Source organism: Neolamprologus brichardi, chromosome 10, assembly GCF_056152115.1.
Source record: "Neolamprologus brichardi isolate AB-2024 chromosome 10, ASM5615211v1, whole genome shotgun sequence".
NCBI lineage: Eukaryota > Metazoa > Chordata > Actinopteri > Cichliformes > Cichlidae > Neolamprologus > Neolamprologus brichardi.
In genome coordinates this window covers 29,626,137-29,649,235 of record NC_142113.1, presented here as the reverse complement: position 1 = coordinate 29,649,235, position 23,099 = coordinate 29,626,137, and the positions used below count along the sequence as shown (strand labels likewise).

General features: G+C 41.3%; 1 protein-coding gene across 2 annotated transcripts in view; it reads right to left on the bottom strand.

Annotated features, from left to right (window-relative positions):
- The window catches only part of klf8 (Kruppel like factor 8), a 90,263-nt gene that overhangs the window by 40,026 nt on the left and 27,138 nt on the right, over positions 1 to 23,099 (bottom strand). Inside the window, exons 1-2 of one of the 2 annotated variants that reach the window (XM_087847514.1) lie at positions 10,733 to 10,801; positions 62 to 382 (exon numbers count right to left, since the gene is read on the bottom strand). In XM_087847514.1, the coding sequence (XP_087703640.1) occupies positions 62 to 382; positions 10,733 to 10,744 (333 nt within the window). In that variant the 5' untranslated portion in view covers positions 10,745 to 10,801. Of the gene's footprint in view, positions 1 to 61; positions 383 to 10,732; positions 10,802 to 23,099 lie in introns of those variants that run through there. The other variant, XM_006785121.3, reaches the window with a different exon arrangement.

Below are 23,099 nucleotides of genomic sequence, written 5' to 3'. Positions count from 1 at the left end.
CATTCCCCTCCAATCAATCAACCAATCGCTTTCACCGAACCCCCCGTCTCCCCCTCCTCACCGTGCACTCCATCTCCTCTGGCTCTGGTTTGATCTGTACAGAGGGCATGTCTTTCTCGCCCTCCTCCTCTGCTTTCTTTTCTTCCTCTTTCACCCTCACAGACTGTGTCGCCACTTCCTTCAGCTCCTCCTCCTCTCCCTGCGTTGGCCGTGGCCTGGTCGCGGGCTCTTCTTTCTTCTCCTCCTCTTCCTCGACTGTGGGCGGCAGAGGTGATGAGGAAGGTGGCGGTTCTTGCTGGGTCAAGGAGCTCTGCTTGGCCGGGCTCCTCAGCCTCTTCCGGGCACTGACCGCACTCTTCTTCTGCTTTGGAGTTGACTGGCACTGAGTAAGAAGAAGAAGCACAATAGATGGCATTAAAAGGAGGAAGGTGAGTTTGGTCACAAAAAGAGGAGTACAAAAGGTTGGCAAAGACAGGAAGGGGGGGGAGAAGAGGTGATAAGGGAGTAGTTAAGGGGATGAAATGGGGGTGGGGAGAAATTGAGAAGAACAAGAGAGGAGGAGGAGGGGTGAGAAGAAGGTAAGAAAAAAAAGTCCAAACTTCCTGGCCAGGGAGAGGGGGTGAAGGGAGAGGGGGTTGTGTTAAAGGGTATGAGGAAGGTATGAGGAGTAAAGTGGGCAGGAGGAGTAAAGCAGTAAGCAAGAAAGCAGAAAACAAGAGAGCATAAGAGAAAGAATGAAGAGGAGAAAAGTGCCAGGTAGGACAGGAAGTAAGACAGGAAATGGGTTAGTAGAGTTTGGAGGGAAAAGGTCATGACTACAAGCATTACCTCTACTCTGAAAGCCTGCTAAAGATAACCTCCTCTCAAAAAAATCTGCCAGAAGAGGGGGTCAAAACACACAAACACACACTCACACAAACACAAACTCACACTCTGTCTGAAAGAGATGGAAAATTAAAAGCAAAGACAGAGACAGAGGAGGCAGAGAGACAAAGGCCTAATCCTCAGGCTGCCAGTGAGGGAATGAGAACGAAAGAGAAATAACAGCGAGAGCAGGGAGGAGTAGCCGTGAACTGACCCCTCCCTCCCTTTCAGCGGCAGGCAGGCAGACACACCCTTTTCTGGAAGCTGAGCGAGAGACAAACACACACACTGAGAGAAAGAGAGAGAGAGCGAGCTGAAGAGTGCCAAGGCAGAGAGACTCACACACACACACTTTTAGAAATGTACACACCCCTTTCTCTTCTTTTTGGTCTCAATTTTCTCCCCTTTTTCCCCTTTCTTAGACAGTTTCTGAGCTCTATCTAAGAATTATGCAAGTCCCTACAGATAAAACTCTCCACGAACTTGCAAATAGTTTGGCAAGCAGTACCAAAAATGTCCACAGATGTGGAATCCAGCATAATTTGACCTACATTTTAAGAGGTTTAGAGACAGTCATATTTTGAAATGTGTCTTACTTTTGATATGATGGCTGTACATAAATTCTAAGGACAGTGAAACAAAAACAGTAAAACAAGAACTTTTCTGTCCGTCACGAGCCAGATAAGAATAAATCAAAGCGAGCTGAGGTCAGTTATACCTACAATATGTTTACAGTCATTTTAAACAGGTTTCAATAGGTTTGGGCAGCCAGTGAAACTAAAATAATATAACAACAAGAACCAAATTGTGTTGAGTCTAGTAGTCAACACAGTGTAACATAATATGAAGGAAAAAAATACAATTACATATAAAACAGCATTTACCACATTAGAAAAGGGTTTAAGACATAATTTATGACTTTAAAAATAACAACAGTTAATTAATTCGTTCATCTAAGGCACCATAAATGTTATATTCCTTGTTTAACTCTATATATATTCTTCAAAAGGAGAAAGTTTAGGATGCACATTTATCTGCAACTTTATTAGGTGTGCCTATAATTCTCAAAAATACATCCTGCAAGAGGCAAATCTCAGGGTTAAAAATGCCTTGTTGTTGTCAGAGGTCAGAGGAGAATGGCCAGACTCCTTCAAGCCCCTAAGAAGGCAACAATAACTTAAGTAACAACCATTACAACCAAGGTGTGCAGAAGAGCATCTCTGAAGCAGCAGAAGACCACACCAGATGCCGCTCCTGTCAACTAAGACCAGGAAACTGAGGCTCACCAAAACTGGACATTGTAAAAATGATGATGAGTTTACATTTCTGCTGCAAAGTGAAAGTATAAATCCAACCTGCACTGTATCAGTGGTTCAGGATGGTGTGGTGTAATGGTGTGCGGCACACTTTGACCCATTAGCACCAACTGGGCATCACTTAAAAGGCACAGCCTATAACCCAGTGTACCCATCTTCTGATGGCTGCTTCCAGTGGGATAACATACGATGTGACAAAGTTCAGATCGCTCAAACTGGTTTGTTGACCACCGAGTTCAATGCACTCAAATGACCTCTACAGTAACACATCTCAAGCCAACAGAGCACCTTTGGGATGTGGTGGAGCCTGAGATTCACATCCTGGATGTGCAGCTCATGATTGTGCAGCAACAAGGATCGAAATCTCTAAGGAAAATCTCCAACCCAGTTCTAATAAGGTGTGCCTAACAAAGTGACTGGCATATTTCAGTGTCTGTCTTTATCCTTCTATCAATACACAGCCACCAGGTCATGACCAAATATTTATATAAACGAAAGTTGTAAAAGAAGTACATCAAGCAATCTACCGCACTTCCTTTACTTCCTCTTCGAGTTCAGCTCATGCCGACGGGTATGTGGTTAAAGGTGACGTTTGAGAAGTTTGTTTTACAGTTTTGTGGTTTTAAACAGAAATGTGACTTTGTGAGATCAGCACATCAACTTCTGGTTAACCTTAATGTAAACCCAGCCTGTGACTGAACACAACCGATCGAAATCAGGGTGAAATTCAAACCCCTCTCTTTCAAATTGTTTGTTCACATCTGAGCAAGAGTCAGCGCAGACAGCTGATATTGAGAAAAGTCCCATAACTAACACAAACATCATCAACAGAAACCACCAGCGTTCATTCAAAAGACGTATTAAAAACAGCAGCTAAAGAGGCTTGACGTGCGTGTGCTTTCCTAGTGTGAAAATCCACCGTCGAAACACTGAAAACCCCACGCGTTAAAAAGAACAGAAACGGGAAGTGATAGCAAGATTATTCCAGTTGCGCTTCTTTATGTCTAATTCTCACGGTGCGAGAAATGCTGAAATAGATAAACAAGTTCTCGACTTCCTGTCTGCAGCGGCGACCCTGCCGCACGCCCAGCTGTTTAATGGGAAACGCAGTGCTGTGTGCTGCACAGTGCAGGGTTAGCTGTCTATGTAAAGCCCAGTGAAGCCAATCTAAATAAGAAAAGATAACAGCTGGTAGCAGCAGGAGAGATATGAAATAATATCAGAAGAAGCAGTGCAAAAATGTCAAAATAAAAGGTTTGATATATTATTTAAGCAAAATAATTAAGTATTAACAGCATTGTTGTGGTTGTTTTCACAGCGAGGAGAAGTTTCTCTCAGTCTGGTAAATAATTAACAAGTTAAACTGCCAGCAGGACTTAATGACAACGCTGGAGAGCACACTCACCCGCACGTAACCTAAAACAATCCATCATAGGTTATGTCAGCGTAGCAGAGAAAAGATTTTACATTTTCGAATGCAGTGAGCGTCGGTATTTTAAGCATTACGCCACCGGCATGTTTTGCACTTTAAGGCAGTTGCAGGTAAAGTATTGAAGGTTAGTTAGTTGCAGAAGGATTAGCAGTATTAGGTCACAGTCTAATATGTGACTCGGAGACAGTTTTGAACCACACCTTCTGTTTTCTTCAGAATTCAAATATTTTTCTGGCACGTAACTTGAAGTGTGCTGAGAATCGGACACATTTGCGCTCTGCCGCACAGAGCAGTAAAAATGACATCATCACTTGATCAGCCTATGAGGGCGAACAGAGACTCTAAGGCCACGGTGGTGTGTTTCAGGCTGGCATGTGACCCAGCCCCAGCGGATTCCACAGCGAGGTGGGGCCTTGGCCAATCAGCCTGGGTGTGGCTGCAACCCCTCCCACACAGACGCGCACACAGAGGACACACACTGATCTCTCAGTTCCATTGTGAGGGGACAGAGCCCCCTCTGTGTCTCTAAACAAAGGTAAAGGCAGCTTGATGCCTCACCTTCCCCCCAACTGGCAACCCCCCACAAAGCAAGAGCCTGAATTTCACCAACTTCCACCCACTCATACAGTTTGAAACAACTTTAACTTTATTGGGCCTGGAGTTGCTTAAGGCACCTCTCTGTGGTGTTTTTGACCACAAGCTTCCTTTCTAAGCTTCAAAGACCATTTTTGACCTTAAACATCACACAGGAAAATCCATCAGAGACAACGAAACAGGTTTGTTCACCAACAAGACCAGAAAACAGTCAAGGATGCTTCACGGTTACATCACAGTTTACACTTTGACTTATTTCAACAGTTGTTGTTGTTTTCCTGATTTTTTTAACCTTATGTAAATGACAAAACTCTAAGAATTTCTTCAAATTTACACACAGTACTCCTAAAGTACTCGTAAGTTACTAAATTAGCACATTTACATTTTAACTGCAGTTTAGACTTCATGAATTAACAGTATGCGCTGTGAAAACTGGAGCAATGTAGCCTATTTAAAAGCACAGAGAGCGCTAACAGCGCTGTTCCACCACACAAAGCCTTCCTTTACACCTTGTGCTTTAACCCTTTATTTTGTTTTCAGTTCACTAGTTAGCAGTTTGGTCCTGTGTTTTGTTCTGAAGAGGCCTCATTATCATCTATTCTCTTCTGTAAATGGCCACTTTTCCAAAAGCCATTCAAGGCAAACTTGTCCTTTCAAAAGCTCTGCTCAATTAAATCAGAACATTTGTGAATTTGCTCAACAGAAAAGACCGCAAACAAATTTATTTATTTATTTTTAAGAAGCTCAAGGTTGATTTAATTTGCCAAATTACATTTGTGGACAACATTTAACATATTTTGGGGAAAACTTTGGCAACTAAAAATGTATAAAAACTTCATTTCCAGCTAGATTTGGTGGAGTTTGTTGTTTTGGTCTACTGGAAAGAGCTGAAGGATGCAGACTCCACAGCTTAAAGGAAAAACTCTACAAGCAGCTTTAAGTCACACACACCTCAATTCCCACTCCTTATTGCATGCCAACGCTTGAATACAAACACCTGCAGCTGCTACTTGGCTTGCAAGTTTTCTATCACAGCACAGAGGGTAGATTCAGATTTTTTGAACCCTGGGACGTCCGATTAAAGTCAACTTTGACCAGCCAGTCAAACTCTAGATTGTTTATTCACAACAATCTAGAGTTGCCGACTTATTTTAGTCCAAACGAAGCAGCAGCGACCTCGGGGGCATAAAAATAATGTTACCTGGGATGTTCCAGAGCCTGCAGTTCCTCTCGTCCAACTTTCCAGCAGAAATAAACATGCTTACATCCTTGTGCATAAAACCCCCCCTCAGGACAACCACAAAAGATAACATTCTTTCACCTCTTTTAAAAAAAAGGTGAAGTTCAGCATTATTAGGGGCGTGGCCACTTTGAGTGACAGGTAGATGTCGACTCCTCACATTAGTTTATCCAAGACACTGAACTAGACCTGTCGTTGACTATATGTCCGAGATGGTACCTTTTGGAGCTAACACTGTGTGCTAGTGTTAGCTGACAACGTTACACAAGAGTTAAAATTAGAAACTTGAATGATGATGTCGTGATCACTATGTCCATTATTCACATACAGTAAAGTAGAGGTTTGAAACAGGTGGCCTAGGGGGACCAGAACCATCTATCCAGCTCACTGGATTGCTTTGGAAAATGTGAATGTTGCCAAGAAACGACGCATAAATATGACACTTTGTTCACAACGTAAGTATGTCAAACTTACCAAACACATCACCCATGGCCTGGCGTTACAGGTTCATTTGATTTATTGCAGCAGCATTTCTTCCAAATGTAGAAAACCTCAAGCATATTATTGAAATTGCACTCCTCTTTCTTAAGGCCTCTCAGCGATTCGCTGTCTACTTAATATTCTTCATACTCGCAGGTGGGTTTTAATATGCTATTAAACAACAGGTTTGATATGTCTCTCACTATGTAAAAATTGAGTTTTACACAATAATACGATAGTTATACATTGCAGAACATCATGCTACAAGCACAAAGCCTTGCATTTTGCTCTTCTGACTGGTTTTTCCTTCACAATTCTTAATTACTTGTTAATTAATGCCTAAAAAGTAAAAAGCACAAATCTAATCGGAAAAGTAATGCACTGCAACCAGACCTGGATTAATCGTGATTTGCAAATAATTAGTTTCCGTTTGTTTTAAACCCAATCTGGAGCTCCAGCTGGGCGGAGTTCATAACTCTCAAGTAGTTCAGACTGCACCATGTGAGGAGTAAATTACAGGGGGGGACAAAATAATTCAATTTTTTAAGCATTTAAACTTCAGTTTTTGTCCTTCAGCTTAGAAATCACACCTACTTTATCACTGTGAATAGACTGAAGCAAACACTGAGAATCTTTTCGCAAATCCGACTTGATCCACATCTGCTCCCAGACGAGGCAGCAAAAGAGGAAGGAGCTCACAGAGGGGGCCACGAGGCGTGTGTGTGTGTGTGTGAAGAGCAGCACTAACAAGGAGTGATAGTGAGATATGCACATGTTGTGCGTGTATAAATGAGGAATGACAAGATGCCTTTTTGTGTGTGTGTGTGTGTGTGTGTGTGTGTGTACGTGCATGCATGCCTCCCCCACCGGAGGAGGGGTCCCACTGTGGAGTTCCAGGAATTAAAAAAAAAGGGTGGGGTGGGTGTGACCCTGTCAGCCTCTGATCCTACCACAGGAAGTCAGGGTGGGGGTAGAAGAGGGACCAAGAGGATTGAAAAACAGTCAGGCAGATTGTGTTTTCTCCTCAGACTCTGTGACACTGAAAACGGCAGCGAGCCTTCCTGTGACCCGGCCCACATTTAAACAGAGCTGATTTCCGAACAACAGCGTAATCACACGAGTCATTTCTCAAGCAAACAACTGCAGGGCACAAAAGTGACTAACATGACTTACTACAAAAATAGAGTTGGTCCCACACACTAAAGATAACTGGTGCCTGTAGTGCTCACCAACTATATACCATATAGCTCGTTTCCCTAGCTTTATATACCCTGTATCGGGGATGAATCCCAACTGGAGGCATCCTTTTAAACTGTACTCAATCAAGGTTATGCATGATTAAAGATCAGACTCTGCTATAGCTGCTAGCTGACTGCTAGCTGTGTGTACGTGTGTATAGGTTTTCCTTTAAAGTGTTAGTGACTCATTCATTATCACATAAATATGATTTTAAGTCTAAAATCTATTTATATGTTAGCACTGAGAAACAATTCTTGCCATCTGGGGCATGCATGCATATAGCCTACAGATGTAGCGTGCTAGCTAGCCGCGCTGTCTTTACCTGATGTTAAAACACCAGACACTCGTTCAAAAATGGTCACTTCAGGCTCCAGAAAAACAAAATTGGATCTCCACAAGAACAAACTCCAGACTTCAGAAAGGTTGTCGCGAACCAGTGAGTGATGTCATTTCTGCCATGTTCAATGGTTTATTCACAGTCTATAGTTAGGCTACGCCTGTTCAATTGCTTATTAATATTATCTATTAACTAATTAAAATGGGGAAGAAAAGTGACTTTGATTGCGACGTGGATGTCGGTGGCAGACGGGCTGATCTGGGTGGTTCAGAAACTGCTGATCTGCTGGGATTTTCCCACACAATCATCTCTATGGTTTACAGAGAATGGTCTGAAAAACAGAAAATGTCCAGCAATACTCTGGATGACAATGCCGCGTGATGTCGGAGGTCAGACGGGAATGGCGAGACTGCTTTGAGCTGATAGGACTGCAATAACAACTAAAACAACAGCTGATTATAACCAATGCATGCAGAAGTGCATCTCTGAATGCACAATGTATAAATAAATGGGCCACAGTAGCAGAAGACCACAGCAGGCGCGCCTCCTGTCAGGTAAGAGCAAGAAACCGAGGCTACGGTTCACATGGGCTCAACACAAAACTGGACAATAGAAGATTGCAAAAACACCGCCTGTTCCGACGAGTACTGATTGGACTGTTAATCTTGACTAACATGAGTGTGACAGTGGAAACAACTACACTTGTCCAGCAAATGCCATGGCAGAGCATGACAGAGGGGGAGGTCACAGTGGACAAAACAGGCCATCTGAATAGGTCACTTTGAGCTCTTTTCTATCATTAATGATCTAAGTGATCAAAATTACAGCTCGCTTTAGGTCCCCCAAAACGCCATAAGGGGACATCAAGCCAAAATTATTGTGAAAATAACCCACAGAGTTACAAATCCTTTGATACAGACTAGATTTAATGCGGAGTCATTCTGCAATCACCCACAAGAGGGTCTGTCCCTGGGCTTCACGCAGGCCAATCTCAATGTTTCTAAAGTCTATTTTTATCCGGTGAAGACTCACCGAGCGTGAACTGAACGCTCTGTTTCATCCTCATACAGTCCCACACATTCACACCCGCTCAGAACAACCAGTCTGTTACTGCTGAGCTGCAAAGAGATGGAGAGAGGAGACACGATGAAGTTTTCCATTCCCCTTCTGCATCCTGGCGTGGGATTCCATCCCCTGTAACCACTGCTTTGAAATAAAACACAAATAATGACTGAGACTAACTGCACGCTGTGTTTAGGTTTTTCACACACAAAAAGCACCCACACATTTCTAACTTGTAGTGAAACATCAAATAATGCAAACAGAAACAAAGGTTGGGAGCAGGCACTGTGTGACTGTCTCTTCTCACCTTTGACTCCGTGAATAAAGCAAAGCCTGCTTGGCATTTTAACACCGTCATATACTTATGTTGTCAACTGACAACTGAAATAGAAATATGTGAATGACAACACCTGAGATGTTAAAACACAGTGTAGCGATCCTCCGGAGATGGTAAGACACTTTACACGTTCTCCTTCCTTACAACGTCACACCACCTTTTTAATCCATGTCAACCAGAGTGGCTATGATAAAAGAAGCTCTGAAGCAGGCTCATATCAATGTGTTTATATAGTTTTACCAAAAATAATGTTGCCAACACCATATTTCCTGGATGCTGGAAAATACAGATGATACTAATCTGTGTAGTGCTACAACACTGGGATTGATAATCTATTTAGCATCCAGTTTTGTTTTATTAACTTACCTTTTAACATAATTTGCTTTTTGGCCTTTGTATGATTTATAAAAAGCTGTTTATTTTACAGAAGTTGCTACTGTGAAACAGTTAAACCTCTTCTTTATCATTCTCCAAGTTTGCAGTGAGCAAAACATCCTGCCATCCTGCCAACATGTGGTTAGAAGTGGGACAGACAGAGGTTGTTCGCTAGGTTGAGTCTTCTCAGCTCATTAAACTTTATTCCTGCTCACTCTGACTTAATTTAAACATTACGTTTAAATAAGGCTGAATTCACCGTTTATTTGTTGTCATTTACATATTTGCTGCTTATCTTAGAAAACAAATCAAAAGCATTAATTGTATTTCATGTTAACTTTGATGCATTGATAATGTTGATTATCATAATGTTGATAATGAACAAATAAACGCAGTTTTAAAGAGACTCGTTTGAAATATGTTATGCTATTTCCAACTTATATTTGCACTGCTTTCTGGCAGAAGTTAGAATAATTAAAACTGGACGATAACGGCAATGAAAGGCTGATTTATGGATGCGGCGAAATAAAAACCCTCGCTGAGCTTATTCTTTAGAGTGTGTTTGAGTGAGAGAGGGTGGGACAGAGAGACTATCTGGGTCAGTGCTCTCCTCTCTGTCACTGTTGCCTCTTTCCAAACCACCCCCAGCTCAACACATGTGTGTGTGCGTGTGTTATGGGCAAAGGGTGGGGGACTGCCCCAGTCGGCAGCACTGTTCATGCCCCAAAGAGATATACACACACACACACATACACACACACACACACATATATATATATATATATATATATATATATATATATATACATTAAGGGTGCAACAATACACAAAATTCACGGTTTGGTTCGATACAAAAAAAATGTTCATGCCTTTTTAATTTGTCATTTATTAAAATTATAAATATATATTTTAACTCAAAAGTACAGTTTTTAAATTTAATGTTGCTGAAACAAAGTAATAAAAAATAAATCTATCTGATGAGAAATCACTCATCTTTGGAAAAGAGAGTTTATTACAGAGAAATGGCTCTTTCCAAAATAAAAGCTATACTATACGCTTCTTCTGGGCTATATTCTCAGCAGCATATTAAACATATCAGGTCCCCATAAGGAGAATCATGTGCTAACGGCTGTCTAAATGACTCAGGTAAAGTTTGAGGCATGCGTGCTTGTTGTTTGTGTCTGCTTCCACTTGTCTTTGCACTAGGATGATGTCGGAGTAAATGTGCAGTCATATTCGTTGTGTTCCCACTAGTGCCGTCAGCGTTAATCTCGTTGAAATGACACTAACGCCATAACGCGGCAAATCTCCGTTAAGAAGTTACCGATCGCCCTGCGTGGAGCTGGACGGCGTCAACACGTTAACAAGCTAACTGCGCTAACGCACTAGTTCCCACCAATTGAGCATTGCTTGGCACATCCGACATACTGATTTACTTTTGTCCATGACAGCTTACCATCAGGGTCATGCTTCACATGAAAACCAAGATAGTTCCAAAGGCCAGATCTGAATGAGGGTGGAGGAGGTTCAATTTGCCATGTTGCAACGAGCTTAGCTTCTGTCTTGCTAGCTTGCGCTGCGCTCAGTGGATCTGCACTCGACAGTGCAGCCTAGGCGGAGTAGTCGAACGCAGATTCACTGAGCGCTCAACACAGACAGAATCGTCAGAAGAAAAGTTGATAAAATAAATTAAAAAATTTGTATTGTTCATACATATGCGTACCGAACCGAAAGCACTGTATGAACGGTTCAATATCGATACGAGTATTGTTGCACCCCTAATAAACATATATATATACACACACACACACATATATATATATATATATATATATATATATATATATATATATATATATATATATATATATATACACATATATCTATATATATTATAAAATGGAGGTTCTGCCACACAAATTTCTCCAGATAGGAAAATAAATTGGCTCCAGTTTTCAGTTTCCATCTGCCTCTGCAATGTAAACTATGCAGCAGCTTTAGCTTAGGATCCATCATTGCTTCATCTAAGAGGGACAATTATCATGAAAAGGCAGTATGGGGGGAAAAAAAATCTTCTTTTTCCCCCCATACTGGCTGCTCGCTTATATGACTCAGGGTTCAATCTAAGTTCAAAGCGCTGTCTACCATCGTCTCGACACGCTGTCGATAGAATTCAGATATGGAACCATAATTTGTTACTGAACAGAATGAGACAGTAGTCACACCCCGATAGATTTTACGGCAGCTTAAAGATGGGGGACTACCTCCAAAAACAACTCCTCAAATGATCAGGTAGGTGATTGATACTTGGGCTGTTCCAACAGGACAATTAACCCAAACACACATCAAAACTGGATAAAGCCAGCTGCCATTAAGCTTCTCAAACAACTTTCCCAAAGCAGATCTCAGCCCAACTGAAAATTTGTGGACTACGCTTAAAAGTCAGATTTGTGCCTGGAAACCAACCAATTTAAAATAACTCTACCAATTCTGCCAAGAAGAGTGGACAAATGCTCAGCCGGATTTACACAGCAATGTCGTTGATGGCTACCAAAAGCAACGTAACCAGGTCAACCTGCATGTTGGGACATTTAACCAAATATTATTGGGAATATATGTGTATGTGTATTTGAGCCTGTGTAATTGAAAGAAATCAATCAAAACTACAAAAATTCAATGAGCTTGATCTTCTGACCAGAACTGTAAAAGAAAGGCCCAATGATTCAAGGCCTTCACTTTAAGACCATATAAGTAGTAAAAAAAATGAATTATATATTAAATAGTTATTTTTTATTCTATATTTTGGAGATTTGACTAAAGAAAAGATTACATTCTGCATGAGATGTAGGGGAGATGAAGTGTGATTCCACAAATTTAAAAAAAAAAAAATGTTCTGACACTAATGACTGAAAATTACATTTTACATGAGTCTGGCTTTGCTCCTCCCACAATGCCTATACTCATTTAAAGGTTTAATAGGGTTTGAGCCAAAAGAACATAAAGTTAACCTTTATCCAACACAATCTCTTTATATAAAGTAAATGCTGTTCATACGAGAGTTACAAGTCAGACGCACCAACGTATCGACTGGACAAACGTGTCATAATAATCTCTGCCAACTGCTCTTCGCATATTTGCAGAATGGGACCGGTGGTCTTGCTTCGCCTGTAGACAAATATATCACCAAAGAGTTAAAACAAGAATAATAGACTGGCATGGTGGATTAGAGCACCTGAAAGACACATCAACCACCAACCACCAAAACCATTACTAGGTGACGTGATCTTATTACAGCACAACATTTTGCTGGGCATCCTCGGGTACTAACATTCAGGTGGGTGATACTTTGACCACCTACCATATCAGCTGACACCAACCTCTTCCCCCAATATGCCTCCCACATGGAAAAAACTGTTCATAAACAATCTAAAGACCCTGCACCTCCAACTCCCCACCTCCCATTTCAATCTAGCACCTATAAGATGTGTCAAAACATGCCCAATAATCCATGACAGGCTGAACCCTGCAACACACAGGAAACAAAAGATCCACTGCCACCATCTCTGTGCCAGCCACCGCAGGAAACCCCCAGAGGTCCCGTACCCATGCCCCAAAGGGTCAGAGCCATTTTGGTGGCAAAATGGAAGCACTTAGACAATATGAGGCAGGTGGTTTCATCGTTCATCGTAGAAGATGTCATCATATATTATGATGCCTTTGAACATGGTTAGGTTAAAAACCCATTACATGACCTCAGGCAAGAGAAGAGAAGAGAAGAGAAGAGAACGAGGAGGTTAGTTCCCATTGGTTTCCAGTTAGGGATCTAAACATTGCACAACTTCTGTAACTGGAGTCCCAAACACACAGACCATAACACATACGCCCCTCCCTGTATGGCCTGAACCTTGAGAAGCAAAAGGACTCCCTCAAAAGGAGCGAGGAAAATTGACAAAATTGAAAATTGTTCAGTGTCGATGTGAGGGAACTATCGAGGCCAAAGCGTTGGCTTGCATTCCCTTCATATAGACAAACGTGACCATGCACACCTGTACACACAAACACACACCATTCTTTCTCGGCTCACCCTCCCTTGCTTCTCATTTTTGCACCTCCTCCTGACCTCCCCTACTTTGTGTTGCAGTGGCTACGTTGAAAAGGGTGGGGCTCGGTTAATAAGTGACAGATATGAGACGGGCAGTTGGGCGGAGGTCGGCTGGGTGCTTAAAAATCCATGGCGAAAACAAAAAAAGTCTGTTTCAAATTCAAATCGAACACAGATCATTCACAAAAGAAGAATTTGAAGAATTTGAGATCTGAACTTTGACCGTAACCTTGGCAACACACGGTTACAGGTATATGACCTCCCACCTGTGACGCGTTTAAGTTGCACGCCATACCAAGAGTGTTTGGTCTGGTCAGGGCATTTTATTTTGACGCTCAATCCTCATTTGTGTAGCTTGAAACGTTGCATTAACAAGTTGCATCGCCGTTAGAGAATGCATTCAGCGGAAATGCAAGGACTGCCATGAATGGGCGTAATCAGAGCGTGGAAATTAAAGCCACACCCAGTCTATAACCCAGGGTAATAGGACTCCCTGAGTGCACCGCAACAAGCGTGTTACTTTTATCATAAAGCAAATAAGAGAATGAGTGAGCAACATAAGAACTTAGATTACATTGAAGTCTATGGGAAAGTTGCGACCTCAGAAAACGCCATCTTTATAAGGTTTTAGGAGGATAAAGCAGAGTATCCTTCAGTAGTGACTGACAAGTTGCTACTGTATGGGTGTGAAATGTTTCAGTCTCATCCAAACCTCACTTGCGATGATCGCTTTCAAAACATTAAAAAAACTCTGACGTCTTTAAGGACAATAAGTGACATCATGGTGTCCACATCCAGCTTTGACGGTGGGTCTACGGTGGTCAGGTGTCCTGAAATGTTTGGGACTGCACTGCCCATGTGGATACAGCCGAATAGTGGGTCTCACTTCAATTAAATCAAGGAAGAAATCAGCTAGGAATCTCACATACAGCCATCTGAATCTGCCGATAGAATATAAAGTGAGAGGTCTTTAGTTTAATCTCCATATTAACAGCATGAGGATTTGTATTTAGAACATATCTCTACTTAATTCCTCAAGAGACTTAGACAAGAAATATTCAGTATTAGTGGTTTAAATGCAAAAAACTGCAAACTGAGTATAGAGCGGAGTAAAGCGAGCGAAGCCTTGCTGTGATCCTCTCTCTCACACAGCTGTGACCTTATATGTCTTCCTCCTTCTGTAACTAAAACCACTCTTTCTACTCCACGTCCCTCCTCTTCACATCCCTCCCACACACTCACAATCCCTCACTGTTCTCGCCCACTTTGTGTACAATCACCACAACACTACGTGCATTAATTAATACCTACTACGTTCAGGGCTACAGTGCAAATCTTAAACAAGGCGGATGTCCAAAACAGAAGCCATGTGATCACATGATGCTTCGGCATTACATCATGGCGTGCTGACACAGTAAACATGCACACAGCATAGAAACTGCACGTCTACTTCTGCTTCACGTCGTGCTATGGAAGACAAACTTATCTCAGTCCCCCGGCCACTCCCTGACAGCTTCCCTCCCCCCACACCGACTTCAGCAGAAGGGAGACCAACGCCTCTTAAAGAGAAAGTCAAGCTCAAGTAGAACAAGTAAAAACACAATTTCTACTGAAACCATTAAAACTGGATGCAGCATATGCTGGTAGATCCATTTAACCCTTGGGCGAGCAAGCTCTTTTATTACTTCCATTTATATTTATCATACCTATGTCTTTCTTTTATCAATGGAAGATATACTAATGTTACTTAATGCAATTTATGCATTGTTTTCATTCACGCATAAGCAAAAATCAAGCTTAGAAAAACTGTATGAACAAGTTACATTTATTTAGATACTCCTGTGATTTACTAACAAAATGTTATTTCGTTCAATAATAATACAAAAAAATACCATTTAAAACTTAACTAATCACAGTACTAAAGAGTAAAATATTGATGAAGCAGTGACTGTAAGACTTCAAACAACAAAAAATGACAAAGAAGTCATAATTCGTCCTGTTTTTTCATACATTTTATTTTTTTGTAAAATGTCAAATATGTCAAGTACTTTCTCCAGAGTCAAAGGAGCTTGCAAAGAAAAGCGTCTGGACTTCTTTAAGTTACTTGAAGACGTTTCACCTCTCATCCGAGAAGCTTCTTCAGTTCTAAGGTCTCTTCACAAGCGCATGGCACAACACAGAAGAGCCACCTCCACAGGACAAGACTCAGCTGTCCATCTGCATCTTAAGGATAAAGGACACTCTTTCGAGGATGCCAATGTTCACATTTTGGACAGAGAGGACAGATGGTTTGAAAGAGGAGTGAAAGAAGCATCTATGTCCACTGTGAGCGACCATCTTTGAACAGAGGCGGTGGTTTACGACACCAACTCTCTGCCATCTATAATCCAGTTTTGAGATCCCTTCCCAGACGCCTTAACGCCCACTCACATCCTGGGCCATCTGACCTCAGGAATTCGCATGATAAGGTGGGGCCAGGTTTCACAATGAACTCACCTGAAACTCTGGCTGATTGGGACCCACACCCAGTTTCACACCTTGGCTCAGGCGATTAGAGGATCATCAGGGGGTCCTTTTGTCCCTCTGTGGGGGGACATTCCCACTAGGTTTATATCTGGGACTCTCCACCATTTGACCTTAGAACTGAAGAAGCTTCTCGGATGAGAGGTGAAACGTCTTCAAGTAACTTAAAGAAGTCCAGATGCTTTTCTTTGCAAGCTCCTTTGACTACGATGACCTGGATGACTGAGAACCTTCACAGACATACTTTCCCCAGAAATGCTCACAATATTCAGGTCATGCCCAGCTGTGAAAAAATGACCAACAAACTAGAAACTGAAATAAGATCAAAGCCTGTGAACCGACAAAAACCTGGATTAGAATGATTTCAAGACATTCACCGCAACCATTTTTATGACTAAATATCACAATCGCACATAAACGAGCCTTCAAGCTCACTTGAAACTTAAGCCCAGATGTAACTTTTGCATGCTTTTCCCTCTAGAACTGGGCGTGGATCATAGTGCACTTCATTAGTCATCTGTCTATATCGCATCCAGATCTACGACGGAAAGAAAAAAGGTGTGGGAGAAGAAGGAATGCCAGGCATCAACTTTAAAAATAAATGTAATTAATCCAACAGTAAGATTCGTCTTCTCCTTAAAATGTAATGAACTATGCAAATAGGGTGTGGCATATGTTCTAAAATCCAAATATATGATGAAAATCGTGAATTATTATAAATCAATCCATCCATCCAATGGGCGGATGGTGGGGCACACCCAACCAATTTGAGAAAACCAGTTCACCTAAGATGCATGCCTTTGGACTGTGGGAGGAAGAACATGCAAGTGGACTCAAACCCAGGACCTTCTTGCTGTGAGGCAACTACAGTGCTGCACAGTACAGTCTGTGTATAACTTAGTATAACCAGTGAACCTACTGCAGGTATTGATCACACCGACCTGCTTTGGAGAAGAGGAGTCAAGACGTTTTTGGTTTATGTAGTGGTAGAGGACAGTAACGATATGAAGGTCTAAGCTACACTGACAGTATTTTCACTACAAGGAAACGCTGCCTTACTCGCACGACTTTAACTTGTGATATCACAAACATAGTGTCTACCTGCTTGTTTTAGACTTTGTGTGCCAGCAGCTGTACTATCTTTGACATGTCTGACGATTCAGAGCTCAACCAAGTACCACAGCAGGGTCGCTGGAAGTGCTTCTACAAAAGAATGTTTTAATGAAAACGCAATCCCTACCGAAGACTCAAGACGGCAACCTGACCGTAACTGTTTCAACATGTCAATTCTCTCTGCAAGCCTCGATTTGCATGACCTCTAACTGCATTAAAAAGGAAACCCAAGAGTCGTACGAGCAGAAATATTATTTGCATGCAATTCTCACCTGTTCAGAATTACACCACTATACTAAAATGCCAATTTACTTAAGTGAAACCTGGAATGGAAATTACAGTGCGTGCCACAACGGATGGGTCAATGTCTAGCGTGAAATCACATCTGATATTTCTACATGTGTGGAGGCAATAAACATGCCAAGTGTATTATCCTGCCTCATAAACACACCTGTTACATCAGTGATAGTTAACAGGAGGCTTGAATGGAAGCCCTGCACAATGACTCTGTAATTACGATTTATATGGTTGTAAGATATGAACTGGAATTAGATTTTATGGCCACACGTTTGGTTTGGCGTCTTATTAAACTAAATAAATATTAAATCTAAAAGAAAAAACACCAACACAAGCCACTGACATGGTTTCAGATTCGGTTTTAACAATCATTAACATGACTTCAGTCTTAGTCATCTAGGTCAGCGGTCCCCAACTCCCGGGCCTCGGACCAGTACCGGTCCGTGAGTCGTTTGGTACCGGGCCGCGAGAGTTGAGGCTCAGGTGTGAAATGTATAGTTTTCAGGGTTTTTATCGGTTTTCAGCGTTATTTTGTTATCGTTTTTATCGTTAACTCGGTTTTCCTTGGTCTTTTCACGTGTGTTATGAATAAATTTTCTTTTTTTCGGTACCGGTACTAGTTTTATTTTGTTGTATTTATCCGCGACACCTTAAAGGCCGGTCCATGAAAATATTGTCGGGCATAAACCGGTCCGTGGCACAAAAAAGGTTGGGGACCGCGGATCTAGGTCACGGTATTCTACAGAGGCAACTGGACTTCTTTAAGTTTGTGAAGACGTTTCACGCCTCAGCCAAGAGACTTTACGAGGTGAAGAGTCCCAGGTATTTAAACCTTTTATGTTAGAACCGAACAAGACACTTGGATGAGAGGTGAGACGTAAAGAAGTCCAGATGCCTCATATTCCAAAGTGTGAATGGCCCCATTACTCACTGACACCAGATTTCACAGACTACATTCAAAAGCGATCTGAATTGCATGCAACTTTTAGCACAGTGTCTGTGAACAAACTGACCCACCAAGTACTGGAGTCTCCATGGGGTCGGTTCGGTTCTGTGTGGCCAAGTTGGACAGTTAAATGGGTTTGATAGCTTGATATTTGGCTTGATGATAGTAGGATTAATTTTGTAAAATCGGTGAAGTGCACAAGTCTTTGCAAACGCAAGTAATGTCAAGTCAAGTGTTTATCTGCTTATAAAAAGAAGAAGTAAGACCTAGCTACAAACAGTCACTGGGATGTCTGCTAATGCCAGTTATGAACAGAGAAGAGTTCGTACCTGAACATTTGTCCTATCTAACTTGATCACTTGGATCAAAGTGGGAGGAAGGTCAAAGCAGCAGCTAAGGACTATTTCTCCAACAATAAGGTCCAAGTAAATGGTGACGAGTAAAACGTGTCTAATGGCTTTAATGTGAAAAAGTACTATCCATTTTTCTCAGGACACAAGAAAAAAACAAAAGAAAGCTGTAGAAAAAAGTTCAAATGTTTGATGTAGCTGGAGAACAAAATGACAAAGGAATAAATCAAAAGAAAAATCTGTATTCATCAGTGTTGAGTTGTCATGATGTTAGCTGGGTACACACTTCCCATCAGGTGAAGAGCTTCACAGCTAATAACTCAACTGATAAAAGCAGAGGACTCACTTTGCTTTGTTAAACTTGATTTATATGTATTTTGATTGGCCCCTTCAAAACAAAAGCTTGAAACATCTTCCCGTTTTGTTCAAAAACAGGAAATGTAATATTTTTCTTAGCTGTTTTTATGTCATTCTATCTAATTATGCTTTTTTGCATCAATGAAATATGCAAACAAACAAACATAAACACATAAAGATGCAGCAGCACATTGGCCTTGGCACCAATACAAAACAAGTCAAAACTTTTGCTTCAGCAAAATGAAATAATTTGAATAGCAAACAAACTATATTGGATTTAATAAAAGATTTTTAACATTCGTGCACTTTTAACCTCCTAAGACCCAAACTCTTCCACAGCATGCATTTTTAATTTCTCTTTGATATTTGGGCATATTGGGGCCAGATGAATGTAAAAACAAAGAATTACCAGATTAATTTTTTTACCTTATTTTTGTTTTTATGAAAAATAAGAGCCACATGAGGATATTTGTTTAAAATTCTGATAGAGCAGTAGCAGTATAATGTCCTCGTAAGTGGATATCAGGCCCTTGTTGAGGGCTAAATAACCCAAAATGTGATGTCCACATATGTGGACGCCAGGTCCTAGGAGGTTAAGGTAAGAAAAACTACTCAGTTAATCAATATTATATTGCGTTGTGATATTATATTAATAAATAAATGTTTACTGTAACCACCTCAGCCACTCTTTGTGTTTGAAGTTTCTCGGCTAAAACTGTCACGTCATTTCTTTGATGTCTTAAAAAGAAAGTGCTGCAGGCAGTTTGTACTTGGCTCTGAGAGATCTGAGGAATCCCGCACCGCTGGTTCACAAGACGCACTTTCCAAGAAGAGGCGTTACTGTAACTGAACACTATATGCAAATACAGCTACACGACTGGATTGCATACGTCACCCTGCACTCGTGTTACACAAACACGTGAATTCTGTGGATTTTAGTTGTTTTTTTTTATTTGTTTATCATTTTTTAAAAATCTCACATTTACCATCTTATTTGTAAATAATTTTGATGCCGTGTTTTTAAACATCAAACCTTGGTTGCAATATAAATCAGGTTTGTCTGCCTGTCGTTGTATTAAAAAAAATGTCTTTGCAAAGTTGTGAATGGATCACCCGAGACAAATGCTAATGCCATGAACTAACGTGGCCTTAGACGATGTCTTATCTAACCACGGAGCTTGGATCGAAGTGCAAAAAAGTCAAAAAAGCAAAAGCTGACAGCTGTCGAATAACTCAAAAGTTCAAAATTAAAATAGCGGGCTGTAGAGGAAAAAGAAATGAAGCAATAAATCATAAACTCTGGAAGCGTCAGGGAGTGGTGAGCCGTCGTGACTCCAGTTGGGAACATTTATTTTCTTTAAGGTGAAAAGCGTTGCAGATAATAACTTCATTTCCTTCATCCCCAGTGCTAAAAATAAAAGCAGACCAAAGAACATTTTGATGATTCACTCTCATTGAACACAACAGTTTTTCTTAATTTTTGCTTTTCTCTGTCATCATTTCGGTATGGCTCCCTTAAAAAAAAGAAAAACAGCCTTTTAGCACATTCCTGCGTTCATCATTAAGAAACTCAGAGCTTTGTGCACTGCTTACTCTAAGTTGCACCTTTTATAACACACAGTGTCACTTGAGCTTTTGTTAATACAAAAGAATAGCTTGTTAAATATTGCAGCATGTTTATTACAGTGTCTCTGTCTCAGCTTGTGACCGCCGCTTCTGTTTATTGATGCGTTTAATTTGCGCTCTCATGTTGACACGCTTTAGTTTTTGCCATTCAGACACACGTTATTTGGCCTCTTTAGGAGCTCTGTTAGTTGACTCATGTTGCCACTGATTGGCTCTTTTACGACCAACAGATGCTGCTGCCTGGCATCCCGCCAAACGTCTGCAACTGCACGTTAGTTATTTGAGACCTTAAAGCCTAAAGTTTGATTTAAGATATCGGTCTCGCTTAATGTAGACCAAGCAGTGGCGAATTATTGTCCATCTCTTTCTAAGATATCGGTCAGTCAACACTAAAACACACAGTGTGTCTGTGAATAGCACAGACAAGAACTGGGTGTGTCTCCATCTGGCTGGTAGAAAGAGAGACAGAGGGAAAGAGAAGGCTGTCTAGCTGTTATCACACCACACCCTAATGACGCAAAGCCGGCCACCACTTCTCTACACGCCCTCTTGTCCACGCACACATGCACACGCTACACAAAGTTCGTGTACTCTGCACAGTTAAACACACACAGATGCACAAACCTCAGAGCTGTGGTCTGAGCACTTCTCTAAAGCTTACGCTGAATTCAAAGCGCTTACAGGCCAGAACAAACCTCAAACACGAGCGACTGTGTGCAGGCACACACACAAACACATTTGCAGGATTTAGTTAGTTAAAACAACCAGAACACACATCTCCCCGTCTGTCAAGCAGTCCAAACAGATGGTAGCAAACTGAAAGTCGTTCCATTTCCGCAACATTTGATGAGCATTCCTGGTCCAGATTGAGCCAGAGCCTAGAAAGGTTCACACCAGGGCACCGCAGGATACGGGTCTTCATAGGTCTACTTGGCTCCAAGCCACCAACAACCAACCATGGATTCAAACTAAGAATGGATCCAAATTCTGTGCTAACAGGTTTGGGGAAAAATATGCAAAGCGTCATAAAATTCTAACATCTTCCTGCACAGAAATTTGTTCTAAAAATCACAAGCAATGTAGAACATATACAGCTTCTTAAACCAGTGTGGGTTCATTTTATATTTACACGTCTAACACAACCAATCAATTGTCAATCAAAGCAATCAATTTAGATAACAAGAACATTCATAAATCTGTATCAAATAAGGTATCAGTAACTCGTTGTCCTCACTCCAGTTTGTGAAAGGAGTAACCTCACAAAGATCCATTTTAAACCAGTACAAACTTGACCTAGCCATCTATGTGGGCACACGTAATCATGTGTAAGAATTTAAACAACTTTGTTATTCTGTAACTTCTAGTCATACCACAAGAGAAAAGGTGCAATGAAGACAAAGGAAAACACCACTACATGAAGCGAGTACCCCAGCAGCACAGTACCTGCTTCTTCTTAATGCCAATCAATCCAATCAAATCATCTGATTGAACCTTCATTTTACCAATGTCATTAACAGTAAGTCTCACGCTGCTTAAGAGGTCAGTTTCACAGATTACATGCTAAAACAGAAGAAATAGTTACTTGTGTACATACATACATACATATATATATATATATATGTGTGTATATGTATATGTATATGTATATACATATATATGTATATGTATATACAGTGGGGCAAAAAAGTATTTAGTCAGCCACCGATTGTGCAAGTTCCCCCACTTAAAATGATGACAGAGGTCAGTAATTTGCACCAGAGGTACACTTCAACTGTGAGAGACAGAATGTGAAAAAAAATCCATGAATTCACATGGTAGGATTTGTAAAGAATTTATTCGTAAATCAGGGTGGAAAATAAGTATTTGGTCACCTCAAACAAGGAAAATCCCTGGCTCTCACAGACCTGTAACGTCTTCTGTAAGAAGCTTTTCTGTCCCCCACTCGTTACCTGTATGAATGGCACCTGTTTGACCTCATCATCTGTATAAAAGACACCTGTCCACAGCCTCAACCAGTCAGACTCCAAACTCCGCCATGGCCAAGACCAAAGAGCTTTCGAAGGACACCAGGAAAAGAATTGTAGACCTGCACCAGACTGGGAAGAGTGAATCTACAATAGGCAAGCAGCTTGGTGTGAAAAAATCAACTGTGGGAGCAATCATCAGAAAATGGAAGACATACAAGACCACTGATAATCTCCCTCGATCTGGGGCTCCACGCAAGATCTCATCCCGTGGGGTCAAAATGATCATGAGGACGGTGAGCAAAGATCCCAGAACCACACGGGGGGACCTGGTGAATGACCTGCAGAGAGCTGGGACCAAAGTAACAAAGGTCACCATCAGTAACACACTACAACGGCAGGGAATCAAATCCTGCAGTGCCAGACGTGTTCCGCTGCTGAAGCCAGTGCATGTCCAGGCCCGTCTGAAGTTTGCCAGAGAGCACATGGATGATACAGCAGAGGATTGGGAGAATGTCATGTGGTCAGATGAAACCAAAGTAGAA